Here is an 18,115-nt window from a genome sequence, read left to right on the forward strand (position 1 = left end):
GATAAAAACACCAAACGTCATATCCTGTAAATTCAGAACGTTTTCTACAGCCCTCTTAGCTTTTAGCTCCCCGTTTCGGCTCGACTTTGTGGATTCTTTTTTTAGCTCTCATTAGCATCATTTCCAGATTTAGTTAATTGTGTACCTGCAGAAAACATGTTAAACAGGTTTAACACAGTGGAGCGTCACACAGTTAAATAATAATAATAATAATAATAATACAAGAGAAGAGTATTGGACTTGAATTCATCACCTAAAAGTGGCAGGATATTTTAAACGAAAACATTTTTTTAAAAATGTGTTTTTAAAAAATTTAAAGCAATGGCTGCGATGGTGATATTGACCATAGACTGTATAAAGATGGACGACGGAACAGCTCCTCTAAAGTGAAGCCAAAGCAAGTAGAGCTCCCCCTGGTGGCTGGCTGCAGTAAAGGTCATATAAGCTCCACCCCCTCCATGTTAGTGGGTGGGACTTGGGCAAAACTAAAACACTAAAATACACGCCAAGTAGTTTTGTTTTAGGTAGTTAATATATCGCTGATGCATACTCAAGTGGCAATTTTTCGTTTTAGTTAGTTATTCAACGCTATAGAAACAGGATGTGACATCGTGATGATTCTATCAGTTGCCGTGCCAACCGCTCCGTGAAGTGGACCCGCGGGGCCATGAGAGTTGGAAAAATATTACAGAAAGTACAGTGTATAATCAAACGTTTCCTTGTAACTGGTGGAGGTAGAGGCGAGCACAGTATTAATTAAACGAAAACGCGAGTGAGTCTGGAGGAAGTGGGGACGCGTCGTCCATATTTATATACAGTCTATGCTGTTGACACATTCGCAACTCAACACAAGCTGGTGAACTACTCTCTAGTTGTGAGTGAGAAGCCTCTGATTCAATGCCGTTAGATCTCCAGTGAAAGTTAAAGGGGGGGGGGGGGGGGGGGGGGGGGGGGGGGGTCGTCACATCATGTTCACACATTAAGACCGAAATGTCCAAAAACACAGGAATATCAAATGAACTGTTTCACAATGGAGGTCATTAAAATCAAGTAAGAAAAAGAAAAAAAAAAAAACAAAACAAAACAACATATGCATTCTTAGATACAGTGTAACATTATATTAAAACGTCTCTAAAAATCCTAAAACTGCGCCCGGACCGTGTGACCAGCATCTATGTATGTTGGTAGCGAGCTGACACCAAAATGAAACAGTGACAGTGAAGCGGGACGAGGACAGTGTGACGTTTGGATACTGGAGACCGGGACCAGTTCCAGCTCTCCACTGAAGGAAGTGTCTTTATGTCCTCCAGAACAGTCCATCAACATTTCTATGAGTCCATGACTTATTGGCCCAGAGTTCTTTGCACTTTCTCAGCAGGCGTTCGGTCCCGTCATGACACAGCTTCCCCGAATGTGGACATGTCCGAGTATTGTGTTTTCATTCCCTCTGCTATTTTTTTTTTTAATCGAACCATGCAGATTATAATCATCTGATATTATACATATTTCATAAACAAGCAAACACTGAACATAAATTAGATCATCTATAGATAAAAATGTAAAAAGCTAATAAGACAGCAGTTGATTATACTGAAGGTGTCACGGCTAGGAGGTGGCAACAACAAGCAAAAAGGCTGCCTCTCGCCACTTGACACCTCCCCACCCCACCCACACCACCGGCGCTGTCCCCATACTTTCAGCCAACCCACCTTTTCTCTTATTTTCATATCATATGTGACAGGAACACAAGGCAGATATTTGTGGCCTTTAAATAGGAAGTAGTAACGTGTGAAGGGAAGGACTCGTTGGTTGAAATGATGTGAGGTTTAGCGATATGCAAGAAAAGTTTCATACGTGTTGAATCCAATAGGTTTCCATGAGGAGATGGAGGAAGGTGGGATCGGCCCGGGACTGAGCAGGAGGCTGGGTGGGGGGTCAGAGGCCGAGTCACAGTTGGTTTGTCTAAAGGGACAGGAGTGGAGGTCTACTGCTTCATGGAACGCAGTCTGTTCTTGTGTCGGTGTGTACACAGTGGGGTAGATAGTCCTCTTTATTGGGTTGGTGGCGTTCTGCAGGGCAGGGCAGGAGACACAGGGCTGGAGGGTCGTCTCCTGTGCCCCCCCGCCCCCGTCTCAGGGGCCACCATGTCCAATCAGGACTGCAACAAGACCACAACACATAGAGCTGTCATGAATGTGGACAAATGTGTGGACATTTTGCTTCACTTTGCATTTCGTAAGGATATATTGTATCTCGCCATTTTGCATCCCCTTTAGTCATTTTAAGTCTGTATGGTATGAAATTATTTTGCATCCCCTTTAGTCATATTATGTCTCTACAGGATGTAGTCATTTTGCATTCCTTTGCATCACATACAGCATTTTGCATCCCCTTTAGTCATTTTATGTGTCTGCATTATAGAGTAATTTTTTGTCTATATGGTATTTAGCCATTTTGCATATTTTGCATCCCCTTAAGTCATTTGATGTCTCTACAGGGTGTAATCATTTCACATTCCTTTACATCGCATACAGCATTTTGCATCCCTTCGTGTCTTTTTTTGTCTATACGATATGTAGTCATTTTGCATTCCTTTGCATTGCAGGGCGATATTTTGCATCCCTTTATGTCTTTTAATATCTATACTGTATGTAGCCATTTTGCATCCCATTTAGTTGTTTTATGTTTCTACAGGATGTAGTCATTTTGCATTCCTTTGCATCACATACAGCATTTTGCATCCCCTTTAGTCATTTTATGTGTCTGCATTATAGAGTAATTTTTTGTCTATATGGTATTTAGCCATTTTGCATATTTTGCATCCCCTTAAGTCATTTGATGTCTCTACAGGGTGTAATCATTTCACATTCCTTTACATCGCATACAGCATTTTGCATCCCTTCGTGTCTTTTTTTGTCTATACGATATGTAGTCATTTTGCATTCCTTTGCATTGCAGGGCGATATTTTGCATCCCTTTATGTCTTTTAATATCTATACTGTATGTAGCCATTTTGCATCCCATTTAGTTGTTTTATGTTTCTACAGGATGTAGTCATTTTGCATTCCTTTGCACTGCATACAATATTTTGCATCCCTTTATGTCTTTTTATGTGTCTACGGTATGTAGTCATTTTGCATCCCCTCTAGTCCTTTTATGTCTATACATATGATGTAGTCGTGTATCTTTCTGCATGCATTTTGCATCAATGTCTTTTCTCACCTGGGGACATAAAACGCCATCTTCACATATAAATATACACAATATATCACATATCAATAAAGTTGTCTATCTATAAGTCTCCAGTGTCCTATTTGTGTCCCTTTCTAATGTGTCTTTGTTGTTCTTTTGTATGTCTTCCACAAAATAAATCTTAAACTGTGACTCTGTGCCTAACTGCAGCGTACCTCGGCTTTGTGCTGCAGCTCCTCAGTGGGAGACTCTGTTTCCCTGATAACCACTGCTTTTGTCACCAGCATGTCAGGATGCTGCTGCTTGGCCTCTTGGATTGCCATGGCGAGCGCCTGGGGACATAAAACACCATCCTCACATACAAGCCTCCAGCGCCCTATTGTGACCTACTCAACAATCGAGTACAAGCGCCGCAGTGTTTCTGTGACGCCCCTCACCTGATGTTGGTCCACATCGTCGTCTCCTGTGATTATAATCCTTTTCTCGATTCTGGTCTCGGAGTAGCCTCCTTTCACAGTCTGTGGAACGCACACGGAAAGAGACAAATCAGATGAAACAGAAGCTCAGACCACGACAATTAAAAATTCCCCTTGTAGGATGAAAAAAGTGGAAATCAAAGGTATCGTGGTTTTTATTGCAGTTAATCCTCTTGTTTGTTCTAAACACACTTGTTATTTAGCAGCAGACACTTATTAGAAACAGCAACAGAGATAAAACCGCTCAGGAAGTGGAAATAGATAGAACAGAATGTTTAACCTGTATAACTCCTAACTGAGGATCACAGAACAATGAGATAATGAGACATATTCGATCAGCCACAACATTATGACCACTGACAGGAGAAGTAACAGTTAAAATTCAATGTTCTGCTGGAAAACTTTTGGACCTGGCATTCATTGGTGTGGATGTTACTTAGACATGTAGCACCCACCTAGACCAGACCAGGCACCCCCACCCCATAGCAATGACACTCCTTGATGGCAGCAGCCATCCCCAGCAGGATGCATGAAGAACAGCACAAGGTGTTGACCTGGCCTCCAAATTCACTAGATCCCAAACTGATCAAGTATCTGTGGGATGATCCACAGAGGCCCCTCCCCTCAAAGCCCCCCCCCCCCATAACAACTTTATGTTGCCAAACACCACAGGACACCCTCAGGCACAAGGTAGACTTACACAATATTAGGAAGGTGGTCATAATGTTATGCCTGATTGGTATTTAATGTGTTTTGTTAGTCTATCTATTCCAGCAATTTGACAAAAACGGGAGACACGTAAAGGAAAAAAAAAAATGGTACACTAGGATACAGATGTGGTGGTGCAGACTCCAAGCGTCGGTCATTAAAGTGTAACCATGGGAACAGATGATGTGTCACCTTGGTAACTTGTGTTGTGGTTGCCGAGGTGACGCTCTCAGCGGTGATGGTCAGCGGGGACACGACGGACTCCCTCTCCTGGATGCTGACTTTTACCTGCAGCACATTCATTACAGTCAGTCACACACGGGTTCAGGCACGACACACAGAGCACCGTCAGGGTCTCTGCTCATTTTACACCTCACGGAACATCGCTACGATCGCAGACTCCGGCTCTTTCGGGACAGTGGAGAGCACATTGTGATAGGTGCTGTAATTTAATTAGTGTGATATTTGTCAAACAATCTCTGAGCACTAATTATACTGACTCCACGGAATATTATATATATTTTTTTATTTCTTTTTAATAATTGTCAGGACTGAAGCTTAGGAGGCCGGGATGTGATGACTTTTTGTCAGTTATGCGGATCAAATTACATTTCCCATAATGCAAGATGTCCATTTTATTAGTCTCCTCTGACTGATTATTTCTCGTGTCGCTAAAACATCACATTTGTAGTGTAATTAACTTTGGCATCTAATTTCTTTTTGCAGGAAAATTAAACTTTCTCCTTCCAAACACTAATAGAAGCGTGCATTCATTATAACATTCAGAGTCATTATAACATCAAATCAAGTCAGGTGAACCTTGGGGACAGGTAATTATTCATTTCTACACTTGCTCAGGCAGATACGAAATAAAGGCCAAGGGTACAAAAGAAGAAAGAAGAAGAAGGAGAATGGCTGCAGGCTCTTACTGTGCTACCACGCACAGACACACACACACAAACACAAACACACACACACTGTCACTCTGATGTGTTTCCAACATAGTGATGCTTACCGGGGAGCCGTTTTCTTTAAGGGCAGCGGGAGCCTCGCGTGGGTTGACGACGCCGTGGTCCTGAAAGAGAGAGAAACGGCTTTTATTAGACGTGTTTAATAACCTTCTAAAGCACAAAAGTCATTATGTTAGAAAGAGAAAAAAATGTTTTAAGGTCTTCACTAACTACATGAGGGAAAGTGTGGCTATTAGCTGTCAAAGCTCTGCTACATCGATCAGGCATAACATTAAAACCACTGACAGGAGACATGAATAAAACGCAAGAGGTGGGGTCCACCCTGGACAGGTCTCCAGTCTACCTCAGGGCTAACACAGAGAGACAGACAACCATTCACACTCACACCTACGGCCAATTTAGAATCACCAATGAACCTAACCAGCATGTCTTTGGACGGTGGGAGGAAGCTGGAGAACCTGGAGAGAACCCACGCAGACACAGGGAGAACATGGAAACTCCACATAGAAAGGAACCAGTCGGCCCATGGATTAGAACCCAGAACCTTCTTGCTGTGAGGCATCAGTGCTGAACACTACACCACTGTGCCGCCACAATTCAATCAATTTATTATAAAACAGTTTTGAAAAGAGTGGATTAGTTGGTTTGTAGTCTCACTTTAAAAAGATTGATTTAACTCTGTATCGTCCTCTCACTGCCGGTACTGTTGCTTAACGTCAGCATTTAGGGATAACACCTGCATGTACGCATATGTGAGAAATCCAAACGGCGTGAAAAAGGAATCCAGAACTAAAAATACCTGCAGACCGCACACAGAAAGAAACACGTCTTAATGAAATGAGTCCAACCAACGTGTAAAGTGTAAATGAAAGCTCTATCATTATCCAAAACATCAGAGGAAAGGCAACTGGACTTGTAGAGCTTCTTGAAGACGTTTCATCCGAGTAGCTTCTTCAGTTCTGAGGGGCCGGTGGAGGAGTTGGGGTTTAAATGGGGACATCTGTGAGTGACTCCACAAGTCCGGCTTTAACCTTTCTTTAGCATACCACGGCCTGGATGACTGAGAACCTTCTCAAATCAACGTAGAGGAGTGCTCGAAATGTTCAAAAGATTCACTTTATCACTTTATCATATAAAACTAATTCTACTGCAGTTCAAACACATTCAGCATGCACAGAGCAGCAGTTCAGAGAACTCATGTCTCCCTCTGCTGGCCGTCCCACGTCGCTGCTGCAGATCTTGAGCTGCCTATAGATGACGTCACCCTGCATTTGTTGCACACACACACACACTCAGACTCCTCTCCAGGCTTACTCTGGCATCTTTGAAAATTTGACTCAACGCTGATGTGGCACTTCAAAGACAGCCTCTCTACATCAGCGCCTGAGTCTCATCCACGCCATTAGCTGAATGGCTGAAGAGCCCAGCCATGATTACATTTTAATAAGGCACCTGCGGGACTGCCAGCCCGACACTCAAATCCCTGCCTCTAGGAGATGAATGGGATTCGCACCTGCTTTCATCATCCTCATTAATACCCTGTCAATACTTTAATCACTCCATAACGACGCCATTAAGTCATCTGTGTCTGGGGAATATGGCTGTCGTGTCACTGTAGCCCAAAGAAAGTGTGTCTTCGTCTGATCGGGGCTCCAGGGCTGTGCAAAAAAAAATGTGGAAAAACCTTCACTGGAAGTCTGTTTGGTAGACTGGAATGAAATTAATCTTGATGTATGCATCATCCTCAACTGCTCTCATTACCAACACTGTAGCTTAATGTGCCGGCATTTATGGATAAAACATTACGTGCATGTGTGGATATGTGAGAAATCCAATAATGTGCAAATGAATTCAGAACTAAAAGAAGATGTAGACTTTATATAGAAAGAAACTAATCTGATGAAACATGAACTCAGTCCTAAAAATTAAAAATCCACTTGCTGGTGAAAAGTGAATCTAAATGACAGTGTAACCTGTGTTATAAGGCGTTGACTGTGACACAGAAGTCTAAACCGCCTATGACTCTGTTCCTCACGTCTGAACCTGACTGCTCCAGTGTCCTCTCTTCAGAAGAATCACAGAACAAGCTGAGGTCTGCTCTGACCCTGGTATCTGAAGAAGTTTTATGTTTTTATTGAGCATTGGAAAAAGTGTAAATCAAAGCTATCATAGCTTTTATTCCATTTAATCCTCATGTATGCACAGACAAGTTTCATTTCATCATTTACATCAGTTCTGTGTCTGAGGGACATTTGAAGCTGCAGTCAGCGGCTGGTTAGCTTAGCTTAAAGAAGCTCCGTCTAAAGACATAAGACATAAGACGTTTATTTAATCCCGCGTGTGGGAAATTTCCTTGTTCCAGTAGCACAGAATTTGGCAAAAATATATATACAGAAAGACAGTGACGACTTTGAACAGGGAAAAGGTTATCAAAAAAGCACAGAAAACACAAATACAAAAATTAAAAAAATATATATCAAAAATATACAAAAGAATAACCATACTCTGAGAAAATATAGGGAGGAAAAATAACTAGAAAATATAAGCCATTCTGTATGTACAGTGTGGTGGTGGAATAAACTTTACAAATAAATAATTTAATTGCTAAAGGTGCACTGATCAACGCCTCTGAGGCTCAGAAACAAACATGGAATATCTTGTTTGTTCTACAGAAAAATCAAGTTGTCAAGCAGTCAAATAAAAGTGTCGGAGCTCTTCAGGACAACTGGCCAACTGCTGCTCATCCAAGTACATTAAAGTTCACAGGATACGAAGAGAATATGAATTATGGCTGCTTATGTCAAGCTGTTAACAGCACAAAGTTAACAATGACGGTAACAAGGCCGACGTGAGCCAGAGGGGTTCTTATGTTTGGTAAACTATGCATAGTATAGTATTAAAGGTCACCCAGGATATATGGATACATGTGACGGTCCACGCACTTTGCCCTCGGCCTGTGTTGACATTCACCACTCCTTTATAAGTACAAACTCAAACACCAGAAGTTAATCCAACAGAAAACAACAACAACAAAAAAAAAATGTTAATTTGTGGTTTGCAAACATGCACAAAACTGGAAAAAGTCTTCAGCTCTGAGCTGATGTAGTTTTAAAATGAAAAATGAATCAAACGACTCTGTGGAACATGTAGCTTTGATGCTGCCTTCAAATAGAACTAGTGGCACGGGCAACGGGAACACTCCTGTGCTAAAGAAGCTACTTGGATGAGGTGTGAAACATCTTCAAGAAACCTAACAAGTCAGCTTTGTTTTTTTCTTTAAATGTACCGTGACTAAGCCTGGTGTAGCCGCACTCAGTTCTTATCAGAATATGAGCTTGGTGACACAACACATTTTATCACGGGGCGTGTTTCAACCAATCAGAGCCATTTAGTTTCAAACTAATTTAACACCACGGCACTCAGATGACATATGACTGTTAATCTTCTGTCCATCACTGCATAAAAACCAGCCCAACTGATGATTGGCCCAGCAGATCTTTGTCAGAACATAATAAGATCCCAGACTCCAAAAAACTTTGTGGACGGCGTGGTTCTTCTGGCTTCAAGGCAATATACTATGACTAAGAAAAAGAAGTGCAGACTAAGACAATATGATTCATTTTAAGATGTTCTGGTAGGTGCAGCTGGTTGTAGCTTTCTACAGTATATGAGAGTTATATGAGTTATTATATAGATAGACACTTCCCAAAATGTCAAACTGTTCCATTAATGAACGTTTAGTCTAAACATAAATTCATAGCTGGCATTCTGAGCTGGATAAAAGTGGTAAAGATCGAGGATTAGTCGTGTTAATACGTATTTCTAATCCTGTCATCAGTGTTCTTGTTAATTCCTCTTTTTCATTCCTTTTCTTCGTCTCCATGTGAACACAGTAGGACATTTCCTTCATTTTATTTCTGTTAATTACTTACATTTATCAGTACAAATGTTATGGCAGGATGTCATTTTAACCAAATGTTAAATATACCGATCAGCCACAACATTAAAACCACTCACAGGAGAAGTAAATATCATTGACCATCTTGTGACAATTCAATGTTCTGCTGGGAAACTTCTGGACCTGGCATTCATTGGTGTGGATGTTACTTAGACATGTAGCACCCACCTAGACCAGACCAGGCACCCCCACCCCATAGCAATGACACGCTTTAAGAACAACTGAAAAAAAAACATGAAGAACAGCACAAGGTGTGCAAATTTACTAGATCCCAAACTGATCAAGTACCTGTGGGACACCCTCAGAAGGCCCATGTCCATTCTCTGATGAGTCACCACAATGGAGACCTACATAATATTATGACGGTGGTCATAATGTTATGCCTGATCATTATTAAAAAAATAGGTAAAGGCTTTGAAGGAGGTTTATGACCGTTATGTTGCGACTCACTGACTAAAGCGCTAGTGCACGGTGAGGTTGGCTCACTGTGCTCATGCTGCTCTCTGCTCTAGTTGTCGGTTTACCTGCGCTGAGACGTTCATGATGTTGGGGTGGACCTCTGATCCATTTGTGTGCGTCTCCGTCTTGGTGTCAGCCCTCTTCAGCTTGTGGGCCACGCTCACAGCGGTGGGGTCTTTCTTTGCCACGGGAGGCTGCGTTAAAAAACACAAACAGGACGCGAAAGTCAATCAACGGCCAGCAGTTTCCTCTTCCCCCGGAGGACTCGGGACCCATTGCTGATGGGGAGCACACATTTCAGAACAAAGGCAATGAATGCAGCAACACCTAAAGGATATACAGGAGTGTCTGGCTCGATGACAACATGCAAATGATGATGCAATGACTGGGAATACAAAGAAATACTGACTTCACAGACAAAAAAATTAGAAATGAATACATCAACAAAGGCAATTTAAGAATCGTAAAACAAAATTTAACTATAAAGGGTAACACAATTCAAACAATGGGAAATGGGGCAAAAAATAGAAAATAATAAATAAACAGCATCAAGTTCAGCCAGGCGGGGTGAATCCAGTGGGTGGTGGTGATGATGATGAAGGGTGAATACGTCCGTCTGTCTACCTCATGATGATGGTGATGCATTCCCTCCTCGGGAAGCGTCTCCTCCATGGGAGACTTGTCCCTGGAGCCCATCAGACGGGCCGAGTAGAACCTGGAGGTCTCCTCAAAGTCCTCCCGGCCCACCTCCGGCTGCCGCTCCCTCTCGCCCAGCTCGGACACGCCCTTCGAAAAGTCCTCCGCGCCGGGGTGGAGGTCCGTGATGACGGTGAAGTCGACCTCGGCCTCCAAGCTGGACGTGGAGCTGACCGTCATGCTGGAGCACTTGCGCTCGATGCCCAGGTGGATTTCCCTCATGCAAGCCACCGTGTCCCTCTCCTGCTCCTCCTCCGAGGCTGTGCTCGGCAGAGGCCTTCTCTCTGCGAGCTCCTTCTGGTGCAGGCACACACAGGGTCACCGCTCTGATATCATGCAACCTAGCTACGGTCATTTGGACGACGATGCACATGGAGAGGAGTGTCATCCTTGTGCTTGCAGCTAGAATGTGTACGGATCCAAATCACTGTACATGCAATTTATTCTAAAAATGCGGCATGCTGTTACACCAGACACAAAAAGTCCAAAAGACTGTATGATGATGCGTAGGAGCATATCTAATATACCTCTATTAGGGAAATGCAAAACAACAAACATTAGTATGACACCTCCGTCTCATACTAATTTGGAATTCATGTGCAAGCAGCTGTTTAAATTTGCAGTAAAATATAAAACTATGACAAAAAGTCACAGTAACTGCACTTCTCTAAATTCTGGAAGCTGTTAAGAGACGTTCTGCTTCAGAGAAACAAAGACAGCTTAAGACAGAGCCACTGCAGATCAAGTGAAAGCTAGCTAGTGGGATAACCACGACTGGGTCCAACTAGAGTAAACCTCTGTCCGACAGAAGCTTTTTTTTTTTTTTTATACTAATCTTGATGACCCCACCTGCTTATAATTTGTTATTGCACATAACTGCTGTGGCTCCAACTTTGACTTAACAAAACTCCCGCTAACAGTTACTGACTCAGCAGGTTTCAGAAGCTGCTGTCTGCCGCCGACCAGTGAGATCCGTTTTATCTGAAAGAAGCATTCTGTGGCCAACCAAAGGAAGAGCAGTATCTCCGTTTCTAGATTCATCATTTAAGGTTCTGACAATGACTAAGAGGCATAAAATGAAGCCATTACCAGCTTTAAATCCAGCTGTCTCCTGAAAAATTCCCTTTTGCTCAAGTTGACTGCTTCTGTATTCACTGTTGTCTGCTTGCACATGGATCTAGCATCAGTCACATGAACTGAATATTTGGCTAAACTCACGTCTTTAGCCCGTAATTATGGCCAGAGGCAAGATGGCTCAAGTTTAAAGGCTCGAGAGAATAAAATAACGGCACATACGGTACATTATTTACAAGTACGCTTCCTTATTAAATCACCATTCAAACTTGATCATCGCGGCAGTGGACATGAGGTTCTGTTGTCGGCATATACATTCACTTCCAGCTCTTATCGTCATGATGGATGAAGGCAGCAGATTAGCTTGTGATAAGGGACTCACTTCATTCTTTGTAGCTTTTGGCTTTTTCTTTTATTATTATTATTATTCAATTCAATTTTATTTATATAGCGTCAATAGCAATACAAATTGTCTCGAGACGCTTTACAAAACCCGGCCTGAAACTCCCAGAGCAAGCCTGAAGGCAACAGTGGCAGGAAAAACTCCCTTTTAAGAAAGAAGAAACCTTGAGCAGAACCTTAAGCTCATATGTAGGGATCCATCTGCCTAAGGCCAGCCGGGTACAGACAGAAAAGAGAGACAGAAATAACCGAAATAACCAGTAAGGATGCATCAGTGTTTCCCCTATCACTGTATTGGAGGGGTGCAAGTTAATTAGGGGTCCATGCAATGACGTTGCAGGATCCCTGTTGATTTCCTTCCGATTTTTATATTTATTTCAATTATTATTCGCCTCATTATTCTGTTTCCCTAGAAGTGTCTGCCCAGGACAAACTGCACGGGCGACAGGAATCAAACCAGGTAACTTGGCAGAAGTCCTAGCATGTCATTTTGCCAAGGTGTCAATACACATGCCTGCAGCTAGGTGGCGCTATGATAAGCCAATTTACGTTTTGGCTCGTATCTCGAGAACCGTGTGCCCTAGAAACAAAATTCTTTCTCCCTCTGATTCCTTACATAGCCCTGGTTCTAATGGACTAGGGCACGCCCATTTCCGCTGGCCATTTCTATTTGATTTTATTTTCTACATAGCGCCAGATCACAACAGAAGTCATTTAAGGTTACCTTTCCTATAGCACAGGTCTATACCTTGATCTTTTATTAAACAAACTAAACAGCCTTATGTTATTTATCTTATTTACACGACGGCATGACACTTCTGTCCTCTGACATCGTGCACGGCAGAGTTCTGCCTAGATGCACTCAAATGCAGACACGCACAGAGACTGCATGTCGGAAAATACGTTGCATCAACCCCCGACACAGACAAAAATCGTAGAATGAACGGAGAAGAATAGTTCCCATGTCTAGTTCAATGTGCAGCTGTACGGTTCAATTAATAGTTTAGTTGTTATATTGACTGCTGTCATGAAAAGAAGCGCGTGGACACCATGAATACTTGAAGTGTTTGTGTCCATCTGCATCACACGGTGCATGCATTTTACCCATAACAGGGTGCAGAGAGGAAAAGAGAAGACGGGTGAAGCGTATGAAGGTGTGTTTAAATACAAATGAATAACCTTGAAATCAGCAAACGGCTCTTCATAAATGGCAGGGGTGGAGACGGGCTCCTGCAGGGAGAGGTGGGGGGAGCAGAGGAAAAGAGCAGACAGAATCTAAAGGTTAGCACAAGCTGAAGTGGACAGTGGACTGGCACGACACCACACACACACACATAAGTCCTAACAGCAGCGCTTGACTGGGGCCTGAAAAACGAGCGCAGAGTGCCCTGACCTCAAGCCCAGTGCCAACCTAAACTGGGATCCTGGTGATTAGGAGTCCAAATGTAAATAAAGCAATTGGAAACCGTTCATAAGTAGTTGACAAATCAGTGTTTTTTTAATTTAAACCCAAGTTTAGGTGAGAAATTCAGCCAGACCCAATCTCAGCCCGCTGGTTCTGTTCAGATCCAGTCAAGGTCCAAATGGATTCGGGCACAAATTTCAAGCACTGCTCCATTAAGTAGCACAGCAAACGACAGAAAAGAGGTGAGTTTACAACATCTACAGTACAACATCCACAGCCATTTGTTGTAAACAGCAGATTTAGGACAAGAGCATCATGCAGTTTGTGTAATGAGCAGGTTTTCAGCGTAAAAGCAGCCACTCATCTAGCAACCGAGTAAACGTTGCATCGCTGTACCTTGAATTTTCACCGAGAGCGCTTTCAAATACCGTCAAATAATGATGTCAAATGTCCAATAAGAGACGTAACCGAGACGTATTTCAAAGCCTCTATGAAAATGACTGCGTCCACACGTTTGGGGGAGCACATAATATTTTCCCACACACTACACCTGAGTTCAATCAGATCTTGATGTGATTGTCACTGTTCGCGCAACATCTTTTCTCATGCCTCTTTAATCCAATATATGCGAGCGAGAGAGAGAGAAAGAGAAAGAGAGCTCAACTCGGATGAAAAGGTGGGAAATGATGAAAGCTGTCATGTCTGTTCACTTCAAATTCCTTTCATTCCAGTGCCAAACACGTGCAAGCTTCCAATGATACCAAGAGTGAAATGAAAGCAGCAAATCTGACTGTGTCAGGCACTGAGCTGTGGTGTCTGGCTGCTCACGGCCTGCTGGGGTTTCACAGCTGGAGGGAACCAATGTGTTAATAACACCGCATGGCTTTCTATCCAGGTGGGGTTTGAAGGTAACTGTGCCCCTGATTTATTGTTTTCTTTTAAGGGTTATTAGTTTGATGTAATTTCTCAATCTTTTGTGCAAAAACTAATTCTGCACTTCATTTATCCCTAAGTAATGGATGGCGGTTCATATGCATTAAATCCTTTGTTTTTTTAGTTTTGAAAATGGCATGGAGATGTGCAAAAATCATCAGAGCGATGATAATGTGCGAGCTTTTCTTCCCTTGCCACCCTCTGACAGGAGAAGAACGTGAGCTGGAAGGACGTTTGAGGCTCACGAGTCAGAAAAGACAAAGACAAACCAACAACCAAACCGAGAGATATTGATTCTTTTTTTTTTTTTGTCTTTTTTTAAACTTTCACAGCCAGTGTTGAGCTGTACAGATTTGCCACACAGTGTGGGTGTATGTCGAGGGCAAAATGGGAGGGGATTAATTGTGCTGCCATGTGGGAAAATGTCCAAAATAGTTTTGACAGATTTTTTTTTTTTTTGCCACGAGGCGGAGCAGAAGTACCGCTCCGCCTGCTCTTCAAACAGGTAAGATGGATGAGTGTTTTCAAGTCACTGAAAACGTAGAAAAAAAGAAAAAATGGCGTGCGAGTCTGTCTGAAGCTCATGCGATGCTTTATTTCCAATGACTGAATAGCAGATGCCAAGCAGAGTTACCGAGTGTCTCTTCTTGGCTGAGTCGAGGTTCGGCTCCCTGCCGGCATTTCGGCTGTTCCGCAGTATTAGCCCGGATTCCCTGGCCTTCTGCGTTTTCACCGGCGGGGCTGGGGGAGCCATTTTGGGAAGCGCTGAAATCTTTGAACCAACTGTCTGGCTCTCTGTATACCCTCTGCCAGACTGGAAGCTATCCTCTGAATGTTCTGTTTTAGCGCTGTCCTCCAGATCTGCCGCGAACACCGGATGGAAGGCGGGGACGTCTGTCCAGCTGAGGTCTGCGGATCCCTCCGGGGAGCCGACGGACCAGCGGTATTCTCTTCTGATGACCCGCGTGGGCTCGTCCTGCCCCGTCTGGTCCCTTTCGTCCTTACAAGCCACGCTCTTTGACCGCTCTGGCTTGAGAGGAACGATCCTGGTGATTTCCGACTGGTAGCTGCTGCCTGACAGTCGGTGGAAAGACGTCCTCTGCCCTCTGTCGCCCAGGAAACCCTCTACATCCTCTCCTCCAGAACTACTGACCTTTCGCTCATGTGTCCTGACCTGTCGTAGTTTTACCTCTGCTAGCTCTTTGTTGTCAATAAGGCCCTTCCCTCGCACCTTCATCACACACTCCCCTTTAACAGCTGATAATGAACTATCATGTTCTATCTTTCCGGGTCCATTCACTGAGCCTAAATCGATATCTGCCGTCCCAGCCTGGTTCACTTTTTTCTTCACTTGGTCTGCTCCTTGAGTGGAGACCTCCCTGTTCTCTCCATATATATCTTCTTGTTTGCTGTCTTTATAGACCCTGACAGACTGATCCTTTCCTAATCCCAGATCATCTTTCATCATCACCGCTGGGGGCGACTCACAATGATTTCCCTTCTTCGATGTTTGTTCCGAATTGTTGTCTGAGTCTGAGCCCTCGTTTTCTTCTCCGCTAGAATCGCGGCCGCCTTTCTCGTAGATGAGCTCCGCAGGCATTCCCAGATTTAAGCTCTGGGGTCTCCTCTTTTTCCTGGGTTTAGAAGCTGTGCGTTCCTTTATCTGACGAGGGCCTGGGGCCACATCATTGTTCGCCTCGGGGCCTGAGGCATGAGATGGTTTACGTTGAGATTTGTCTTGAGACAGGCCGGCATCATCCTCGGACAATGGAATCACAAAACGCCAAGGCTCAGAGCACGCGTCTGGCTCTCTGGGCGATTTTGTCGACGGAAACTCATCAATATGGCTTTTCATTTCTTTTCTGTCATACCCCGTTACCTCTTTATGTATCATCTTGGCAACATCTATCTCTTTTTCCAGCTCCCTTTTCTCCCACGAGGAATCAGATGGGAAAGATTTGTTCTTTTCTTCCGCCCTCCAGTCAAGGTCTTGTTGATAAGGTTCTTGTTTTTCAATCAATACCCACTCCTCAGAGCCCTACATATTTGGTATAGATTAAAAATAGTTAGACATGCCAAGCACAGCTGCTGCAGATACGGAAATCTACACAATGATTTCAATCACAGAAAAGGGGACAAAGTGTACAACTGGTACATATTGAAGTTTTGGTAAGCATAGATATTAATGGTTCAATATGTGGTTCTTAGACAAGAGACAAATGAATGATAGTACTGCATTGCACCAACCCACGAATGTTTTAAATATTAAACTGTATCATGAGGAAAAAAAAAAAAACAACAACAGTGAGAGATGTGCAACCTCAGGTGAAGTCACCACAGTCTTCTGGACGAAACCCTCAACAGACAGGCTGTTAACAGGGTCCTTTACCATCGTCCTGCCCACCAACTGACCGACATGAAGCAGAGGAGAGAGTTCAAGAGAGAAGGAAGAACAGGTATTAGAGCTCCAAACGAGAAGGTCATTTAGTTAAATTAACAATTTCATGCAAAAGTTAGGAAAAGGAAGAAAGAATCAGCACTAACAGGACTTAAAGGGAAATTACCATTTTTTTACAACCTGGACCTTATTTCTGGCATAAAATACGATCGTTTACTCACCCACTCATAACTTTGGTGTCATTTGGAGTCGTTCGGACGATATTTAGATCCAGTGGAGCGCCGCGTATATTCATACAGTGGGAGTGAGTGGGGCACCGAAACGCAGCCTCTAAATAACGCATTATCTGCCGCGAAACTCGTTCATTTCACCAATATTTTGTTATGATACGCTAGTGCTATTCCCCGTTGAGCCCAGAGTTACCTGTTATCATCATCCGGGGTCTGTAGATTGACCTACTAACCTCTGACCTGGGTGATGTCATCTCTGAGCGCCGGGCGCACCCGCGGCGGTCGGTTTGTTTACCTGTAATTTGCTAGTTTTTTGCAACATGGCTGAATATTTTTCCGATTCTGAGGTCGTGAACGACGACTTTGTTTATGATGGACGTCCTTACCGTTTTGAGCCAGAGTATACGGACGAGGAGCTCGTTGAAAGGAGGATGCGGAGGCAGAGAGAGGAACAGCTGGCCAAAGAACAACAAACCGCTGCACGTTCGCGAATAAACAGGTAATTTCGGACTCAACGGGGAATAGCACTAGCGTATCATAACAAAATATTGGTAAAAAGAATGAGTTTTGCGGCAGATAATGCGTTATTTAGAGACTGCATTTCGGTGCCCCATTCACTCCCACTATATGGATATACGCGGCGCTATGCTGGATCTAAATATTTTCTGAACGACACCAAATGACACCAAAGTTATATGCGTGAGTAAACGATCGGGGGTCGAGGTCCAGGTTGTAAAAAACGGTAATTCTCCTTTAACTGAGGTATTCTGCAGAAACTTTTAATGAACTTCCAGCTAAAAACATGCAGTCCCGTGTACCTGACTAGCCACCAAATCCACAAAACCGAATCAGGAGGCATTTGCAATGCAAATATTTTTTGTGTAACCACATCAAAGAGCTGAGTTTGACTGAATCTATTCGAAACAGTCAAGAGCAGTAAGACTTCCCCAGCCTTTGACTGTCAGTCAGACGGAATAATACGGAGGCACGGAGGCAGATTACATTTTCCACCCCAGACAGCGTTTGACATTCTGTGGGTATAATCTTATTGTGACAGACAGCAGACGAGAGATTGTCTCCAGGCAAAGATAAAACTATCCCATCTGAAGACCCCAATCTCAAATCTTCAAAAGCTCAATTACCAAAGAGCGATCAAAGCTTGAGAGATTTCGTGATTAGGCAAAAAGGAAACGGTGTCACTCTTAGGAAATCA

General features: G+C 43.3%; 2 protein-coding genes across 9 annotated transcripts in view; both read right to left on the minus strand.

Moving 5' to 3' along the window:
- Nucleotides 1-969: 969 nt before the first annotated feature.
- LOC311486721 (band 4.1-like protein 1) overlaps nt 970-18,115 on the minus strand; it is an 86,573-nt gene continuing 69,427 nt past the window's right edge. For 6 of the 8 annotated variants that reach the window (XM_084542689.1, XM_084542688.1, XM_084542687.1 and 3 more), the window contains 7 exons: nt 13,116-13,166; nt 9,830-9,958; nt 5,392-5,451; nt 4,569-4,664; nt 3,630-3,710; nt 3,408-3,524; nt 970-2,158 (listed from right to left, as the gene is read on the minus strand). In XM_084542689.1, the coding sequence (XP_084398815.1) occupies nt 2,153-2,158; nt 3,408-3,524; nt 3,630-3,710; nt 4,569-4,664; nt 5,392-5,451; nt 9,830-9,958; nt 13,116-13,166 (540 nt within the window). In that variant the 3' untranslated portion in view covers nt 970-2,152. The remainder of the gene's footprint in view (nt 2,159-3,407; nt 3,525-3,629; nt 3,711-4,568; nt 4,665-5,391; nt 5,452-9,829; nt 9,959-13,115; nt 13,167-18,115) is intronic. The other 2 variants (XM_084542691.1, XM_084542690.1) reach the window with 1 other exon arrangement.
- LOC311486851 (uncharacterized protein) lies at nt 14,786-16,666 on the minus strand (the record flags this gene model as incomplete). Its single annotated transcript, XM_084542872.1, has 2 exons — nt 14,786-16,312; nt 16,610-16,666. 2 exons carry the CDS (start codon nt 16,664-16,666, stop codon nt 14,804-14,806), a joined length of 1,566 nt encoding a protein of 521 aa, XP_084398998.1. The 3' UTR covers nt 14,786-14,803.

This window comes from Chelon labrosus (genome assembly GCF_963514085.1).
Source record: "Chelon labrosus genome assembly, chromosome: 4".
Classification (NCBI taxonomy): domain Eukaryota; kingdom Metazoa; phylum Chordata; class Actinopteri; order Mugiliformes; family Mugilidae; genus Chelon; species Chelon labrosus.